The 7940-nt window shown below is 40.8% G+C and overlaps 1 protein-coding gene across 1 annotated transcript in view; it reads left to right on the top strand.

The window, feature by feature from the left end:
• Positions 1-487: 487 nt before the first annotated feature.
• SYNPR (synaptoporin) overlaps positions 488-7940 on the top strand; it is a 395065-nt gene continuing 387612 nt past the window's right edge. The window contains exons 1-2 of the mRNA XM_043978574.1: positions 488-780; positions 972-1037. Of these exons, the coding sequence (XP_043834509.1) occupies positions 763-780; positions 972-1037 (84 nt within the window). The 5' untranslated portion in view covers positions 488-762. The remainder of the gene's footprint in view (positions 781-971; positions 1038-7940) is intronic.

Here is a 7940-nt window from a genome sequence, read left to right as displayed (position 1 = left end):
TTCCTCTGTCTCTGTCTCTCTGTCTCTCTGTGTCTGTCTCTCTGTCTCTGTCTGTCTCTCTGTCTGTCTGTCTCTCTCTCTCTCTTTCTCCCTCCCTCTCTCACTCCCTCCCTCTCTCCCTCACCTTTCTCTCCCTCTCTTCCCATGCTGGAGAGAAGCGCCATTTACCTGACCCCTCCCTCCCTGTCTCCCATCCAACTCAGCATAACTGCCCCCCTCCCACACTCAGACCCCAAAGTTTGCCCAGCGCCCCTGTGCTTCATCTTCTCCATGCGCCCGCGCGGCCCAATCCTCACCAATCCCGGAGGGCCCTTTCTCTCTCCTTCCCCGCCCGCCCCTAATAGGCGCTTGGCCAGCCAATGACAGCCCGCTCGGGGCCGGCCCCGGTGTTTTGGTGGCTGTTTCGGGAGCCCCTACCCCCAACCTACCCATCCCCTCTGGTCTGTGGCGGGCGCGCGCCGCTGCTCCCTGCGCGCAGAGGGGAGTGAGGCTAATCGCCGAGCTCAGCTCAGCTCAGCTCAGCTCAGCTCAGCCGAGCGCGCGTCTCAGCCCCAGCTCCCGGGAAGACTGTCTGCCAGCCCTCCTGCCCGCCTGCCCTGCTGCCCTCACTTGCCTTCGCCCGGGGAGTTGGTTCCTGGGTTGCCTCTCTTTTCAGAGCCCCGGACTCGGCGGGTGTTTGCAGCGGAGAAATTGAACTTTACCCCCCCGCCTCTTTTTAAAGTAGGGGCGGGTGTTTGGGGAGGGGCAAAGAGCAGAGCAGCCATGGACCCTGTTAATCAGGTAGGCAAAACCTCCCTTCCCCACCACCACCCCCGTGCTCTAGCCAGCTGCTGCGGGATCTGGCTACCGAGATGGCTGAGGCAAGGGCGAGGGCGAGGGGCAGGGTAAGGGAATGGGGCGTTGGAGCTACTCAACCCTTCACCCCGTTTATTTCTTCTCTCTTCTCCCCACCACCCCCAATCTATCTGCAGCTGGCCTCTTCAGGGACCTTTCGGGTACTGAAGGAACCCCTCGCTTTTTTGCGAGCTCTGGAATGGGTGAGTCTTATGTGCTGGGTGGGTCTGGGCTCGTCAGGGTTATTTGGGGCAGGGGCTGTTCTCTCTGTAGAGGACCTGAGCTGGGGTCTCCACTATCTCGGTCCCTACCTCAAGCGCAGGGGTGGGGTTTTGGGGGTTGGACAAGGAGATGGCGGAGGAGGGGAGGGGCTCTTCTGGGTCAGCTGCCTTTCTGTGTGACAGGTAAAGAGGGGAGCTGTCAGCTGGCTTGTTAGTGGTTGAGGGTCAAGTCTTTGCCAGGGCAGGTGAAGCCCCTTGGGAGGCTGGGAGAAAGATGAGCTGAAGCTAGATCGTCTCGCCTACATCTGGTACATCTGGAGCCGCATGTCCCAAGAGCCTAGCCGGCTCGTAGGGATGAGGATGTGGGGCAAAGCTCGGGTTTCTTGGATTCCGTGAGGTGGATGCAATCCTGGAAGTCCGTGACTGGCTTCCTAAAAGCATTCAGCACCAGGACAGCTCCCTCTTCTCTGGGCCCAAGCTGCTCTTTCTGGTCCTCAGCAGGTGAAACCTGGATCAAAATGAAAAAGGGGAAAACTAAGAGCTGTAATATCTCTCTCTCTCCCTCTCCCTCTCCCCCCCCCCGCCTCCTTTCCCCCCTCTCACATTCACACACACACACACACACACACACATTGTTGGCTTCTCCCTCCACTACCTCTCATTGACTCTTTTATTTGACTAGGAATAAAAATTCACCTTGATTTTATGCCTTTCCTCTGTGAGATGGAAGGTGTTGAGCTCTGTAGAGTTTTTTCTCCTTTGTGAATTAACCCCTTATTTAAAATAAGTAAGTAAATAGATAAATGCCACCCTGATGCTTGTGAATAAACTTGACTGTGAACAGAACAGTAAGGAAAATAAATGGTTATCCAGACAATTCCAGGGTTGCTTCAGATGATGGTTATTAAGAGTGAAATCTGCAGGTCACAAGGCATTCATTGCCAGGAGGTTTGAAGGCAAAAGAACCTATCTGAACGAAAAGTTCAAAGCACGTCATCTAGCATTAATCACATTCCCCAAGCACTGAGTGGTTGGGAAATTATGTAAGTGTATGTGTTTTGTGATCCCACATATTGCCTCTAAACTCCTGTGTCTGACTCTATGGGTGATAGTGTTGTTTTGGGACATTCTATCTTGGCCCTGTTTTGAGATCCCAATAGAATGCATTTGGACATTGATTAGCCATGTGTCAAGACAGCTTTCAGAAGGCTTGATCTGCTGTCTCTGGGCCTGGCATTCTGGGCTGCTTTCTACATAAGGCCAAGTTAAACAAGTAGGAAGTGGCCACTTTCCAGGAAACATTGTTTTGCAGTTCTTGAACTGGGGATTTGTTGGACAAAAAGGGTGTTACACTACATGGCCAGTCTCATAACTTTCACAGCTTTATGGTCTGATTAAGTAAATTCTCTTATTCCCTTTATGAAACAATATGACTTAAATAGTCATCTATTCAAATGAGAAATCAATAGAGTAGAAAGTCAGTCTGAAAAGCTAGTTTCTTGTCCTACTTTTGCTACTAACTTGACTACTTCAATAGGCATTTGGCTACTTAAATAAGGCTAGAGTGGTAGGTACTAGGGATATAAGGCAAAAAACAAAATAATCCTTGCAAGGAGTTGAGATTTCTCTGGTTGAATACAACCTATACACAGATAAGCAAATATAACATAAATACAAGTAAGTATAAGACAATATCTAGTGCCAGAGGAGTAAACATTATAACTGAGGGAATAAAGAAAGGCCAGTTATGAGAGGTGGCATCTGAGATATTCTTGGAGTTAGATAGGAATTTCAAAATTTGGAAGTGAAGTTAAAGAGCATTAAACTCACTCCAGACAACCTGATAGAAAGTCTCAGAGTTGTGAGATAAAATATCATGTACAGGCAACCATAATAAGGTCAATATGGCTGGAACATGGGAGGTAACAATGTGAAACTCATCAAAAAAAGTGGGCTTGGTTCAGATGGTGAAGGGCATAAATGACAGAGGAGTCCGTATTTTATCTCAGCAACTATCAGGAGTCACTAAAGATTCTTGAGCAGAGGAGTAACAGTCACCTGTGCTTTAGTAATTGCAATCTGGTAAATATATGAAGGATGGATTAGAGAGGGTAGATAATGAAAGTAGGGAAAATAGCGGGGTGGGGTGGTGATAAGGGAAAGTTTAAAGTTATGTGGTGACTGTAAATACAGAGAAGGGAATGGATGCAAGCTATGTTGTCTATAAGAATAGAATAGAATAGAATCAAGAAGAATTGGCAATCAATTGAGTGAGTGGAGTGAGAGACAAGGAAGAACCAAGGATGATTCATACCTTGTATACCTTGGTGCCTGAAAAAAAAGTGGATATCTTTGACAAAATTGGGGGAAATAAAGGGCATCTTATTTTGGAAATATTGAGTTTGAGATAAATAAGATATGATATTCAGGTAGAGCTATCCAGCTGGAAAGCTGTTAATATGGTATAAGCACTCAAGAGGGATATGAGGGATGAGTATATACATATTGGAATCATCTGAAGAGAGATGACCATTAAACCCACAGGAGTTGATGAGATCACTACAAAGGAGAATACAAAGAGAGAAAAAGACATGGCCTAAGGGAGAGTCCTCAGGTCCAACCATACATAGGAAAAAGACTATAGATAATCATATATCAAAAGAAATTGAGAAGCTGTTAGTTAGGAATAGAACCATGTGAATGCTCATCACATGAAATGGAATGAATGTAATGAAGATTTGGGCCAGGGAAAAAGTATGAAGGAAGTGGTCAATAGTGTCAAAGGTTGCGGAGAAGTCAAAAAGAGTGAGTTCTGACGAATAGAATTTTAGCAGCTAAGAGATCTCTGGTTTTGTTGGAAAGAACCATTTCAGTCAAGTGGTGTTGTCAGAACACAGACTGGTGTTCACAGAAGACAAGACACAAGTGGCAGTTAAGGAAGTGTAAGAATCAGTGTAGGTGGCTTTTTTCTAAAAATTTGGCTATTAAAAGAAAGAAAGATATAGTACCTGTATTTAAGGGGGTAGCAGCATCAGGTAAAAAGGTTTTCTAAGGTAGAGGGAGATTTGAGCATGTTTGTAGCAGCAGTAAAGAAACAAGTGGATAAAGATATTTGATAGTCAGCAAGAGGAAATAATCAACGGAGAAAACTCTACTATTGAGTTGAAATGAGAAAGGAAGGAATGTGCTCAAGTAAAGGAGAAAATGGAGATGATAGTGAGATAGGAGGTATAGAATGAAAGCTAAGAAGCTTATGATGAATGGTCTCGATTTTCTCAATAAAGTATGGGGCGAGGGCATCTGCTAAAAGGAGGAAAGGTGAGTTGAAAAGATAAAATGATGTTTTCCGAAGATGTTATGTAGGTCAATCAGTGAAGAACAAGAGGATTCCATTGCAGCAGTTGGGGCTCAGTTGAGATTAGCTAACATAAAAAGGTAGTAGGCTCAGACAGCCAAGATGTATGATTTCTCTAATGATGTCCAGGGAATTAAAAGAAAGGTGAATATTTGGAGTAAACTAGCATTTTGGTTTAGCAAGGAATGAGTTTCAATAGGATAAGTGTAAGGAATTGGAGACTATGGGATAGTTGAACTGATTAGACATAAGGTCAAGATTGGGATATGGAAGATGTCTTGCTAGAGCATGGATGATTGATAGGAAAAAACAGGTATAGTGGAATACTTAATGATAATATATGCTACAATATCAGTTTCCTCACTTTTATAAGGAGGAGATTGGCCAGGATATACAAGATTCTATCTAACCTGTCTGAAATTCCCATTATACTATGATGTCCTTTCATAAACATGTTTTCAAGTTATCACTCTTTCCAATTGACTCAAAGTAACAAGGACTTCATGTGGGGGTCACTGGGCTTTTAAAGTTTATTTTTCATTTGTTTTGCTGCTTCTTCACTCAAAATAAAAGGAAATAAAACTCATATGCTAAGGTTCATGAAAAACTAAGCAACCTAATAAATTGAATTACTGTATACTCTTCCCTATGCCTTCCTTATCTTCAACTCTTAGAGTTCCTAGTTTCCTTCAAAACTCAGATATAGTGGGGCAGCTAGGTAGAGTAGTGTATAAAGCACCGACCCTGGATTCAGGAGGACCTGAGTTGAAATTTGACCTCAGAAACTTGACACTAGCTGTGTGATCCTGGGCAAGACATTTAACCCTCATTGCCCTGCAAAAACAAACAAAAAAAAACCCCCCAAAATTCAGATGTCCTTTCTACCTGCTAACAGTGAGTTCCCCTGGTAAAATTACCTTGTATCTGGTTTATATATTCCTTGTGTATACTTATTTCTGTATATATTGTTCTATCCTATTGAATGTGTGTTTCTTGAGGGCAAGGACTGTTTTCATCTTTATCTTTGTTTTCACCAATGTCTACATAGTGCCTGGAATTTAATAGGTATTTAATGAATTTGTGTTGATTGATTGGTTGAATTGCAGCTCTTCAAATTCATTTCTTATAATAATGAGTGTCTGATTTTTTTTGTAAGAGGAAAGGTGGATAAATCATCTGTATAATTGCCTCACCTCACCATTTCACTTTTTTGTGCAGTAGATCCATACTTATATTTGATCCTATTGGGCCCTATGATGGCTGTTTGCATCAGTTTTCTCATCTATAAAATAAGAATAATAGCACCTATCTTTCAGAGTTATTTTGAGGATTAAAGGAGTTAATAATTATAAAGCACTTAACACAGTCACCGTCATACAGTAACTGCTTTATAAATGTTAATTATTATATTATTATTATTTTCTTCTTATGAAGACTGGACTTATCACTGTCTTTCATGCAATTTTTTCACACCATTTTACCCACTTTATTATATAAAACCGCACAATTCCACTGTATCCAGTATATTCATTTATTTATATAAGGTGAATTGGGAAATCAACATAATCGTACATATGCAGCTAGTAAAGAAAAGGTTCCCTTTTGCTTCAAGTGTCTGTATATTACAGTTGTACATAGGCTTGTGTTTATGTGTGTGTGTTTCTGTTGGCCAGAATTTTCTGGATAATTGCTTCAGTTCTCATCATTTGTGGCATACACATAAGAATAAATGAAATTTATTTGAATAACTTCTGTTAGCGATCTAATTGATTCTCTGTTATGCTTCAAGAAATATGGCAAATACCAAGGAAGCCATTAGGAGAGAGGTTAAAATGAATGATGTTGACACTTCTATCAAGACAGTGTAAGTTAGAGGCATGATAAGAATACGAATAGGGAAGTCTATGATAGTCATGCTTTACCATCTTTACAGCTGAATAGAAGATTTTAACCTCTAGAACTGGGAGATTAATGCTCTGTCCTCAGCACATATTTCATGGGGAAAAGAGTGCACTTATATGGTAAACTCATTCCATTTAGAAAATCACAGAATTATAGAGTTACACTGAAGCATAGAGATCCTCTACTTCAATCATGTCAAACTTAAGGAGAAAAGGGGGCAACTAAACAGTAAATAAGAATCCCTTTTGGACTTGTTTTTACTTAGATCACCACATATTAACATTATATATGGTCTATTGTATTTCTATTTCTTTTGTTAAATATTTCCTGATACATTTTGATTTAATTTGGGCCTCATGTTTGACATCTCTGCTTTACTCCTCTTTTCCTCCTGCTTATTTTTCAAATGAGGAAATTAAATACCCAAGAAAATGAGGTACTTGGTAGAAATCACAGGACTAGTTGGTGACTGAGCTCAGAACAGAACTCAGATCTTCAGACTACTCATCCAATGTTCCTTTCTCTTTCACCCCACTTTCTCTATCACTGATTCAGATTTCTGCAGGGGAGGTGGCTACTGCTTGTTTGTTAAAATGCACTTTGAATGAAAATGCCATCTAAGATACTGGACTGTTTTTCTTATTATTTTCTCCTGGGTTTTGTGGTTACTTGATTTCATATGAATCTATCATTAAATTGCTCCAAAAGAATCTCTTTATCATAGTGTAATAAACATGGAGCTATCATTTTTCACTTCTTTTTTTGGGGGGGGGAGAGGCAATGAGGGTTAAGTGACCTGCCCAGGGTCACACTAGTAAGTGTTAAGTGTCTGAATCCGCATTTGAACTCAGGTCTTCCTGAATCCAGTGCTGGTGCTTTATCCACTGTGCTAGCTAGCTGCCCCCCATTTTTCACTTCTTAGGTCAATTCAAATATTCTACATTGCTTTATGGTTCTCACTTTCCCAAGTTCTCATGAATGGGAGAAAAGTATATCATATCATATCATATCATATCATATCATATCATATCATATCATATCATATCATATTATATATAAAAGTATATAGATGATTTTCATTATGAAAAGGATTACTTTCTCAAATTTTCCAAATTTTCTTCCTCCCTCCCCACACCTTTTTAATAACTCAAGCAATTCAATATAAGTTATATATGTATAGTCATGCAAAACATTTCCATATTGGTCAGGTTGTGAAGGAAAACAGGCAAAAAATTTTAAAAATTTTTAAAAAGAAACTAAAAATATTATGCTTCAATCTGTATTCAGACACTGTCAGTTCTTTCTCTGGAGATGGATCACATTTTTCATAAGTCCTTCAGAGTTGTCCTGGATCATTATGCTGCTTAGAAAAGCTAAGTTATTCATAGGTGACCACTTTACAATATTGCTGTTACTTTTTATACAGTATATTTCACTTTGTATCAGCTAATGTAAGTCTTTCCAGGTTTTTCTAAGAGCATCCTGCTCATCATTTATTACAGAATAATAGTGTTCCATTATAATCTCATCCTACAATTTGTTCAGTCATTCCCCAATTAATGGACATCTCCTCAATTTCAAATTATTTGCACCAGAAAAGGGCTGCCATAAATATTTTTGTACATATA

Source organism: Dromiciops gliroides, chromosome 1 (genome assembly GCF_019393635.1).
Source record: "Dromiciops gliroides isolate mDroGli1 chromosome 1, mDroGli1.pri, whole genome shotgun sequence".
In the NCBI taxonomy this organism is placed as follows: Eukaryota; Metazoa; Chordata; class Mammalia; order Microbiotheria; family Microbiotheriidae; genus Dromiciops; species Dromiciops gliroides.
This window is presented reverse-complemented; position numbering and strand designations above follow the sequence as displayed.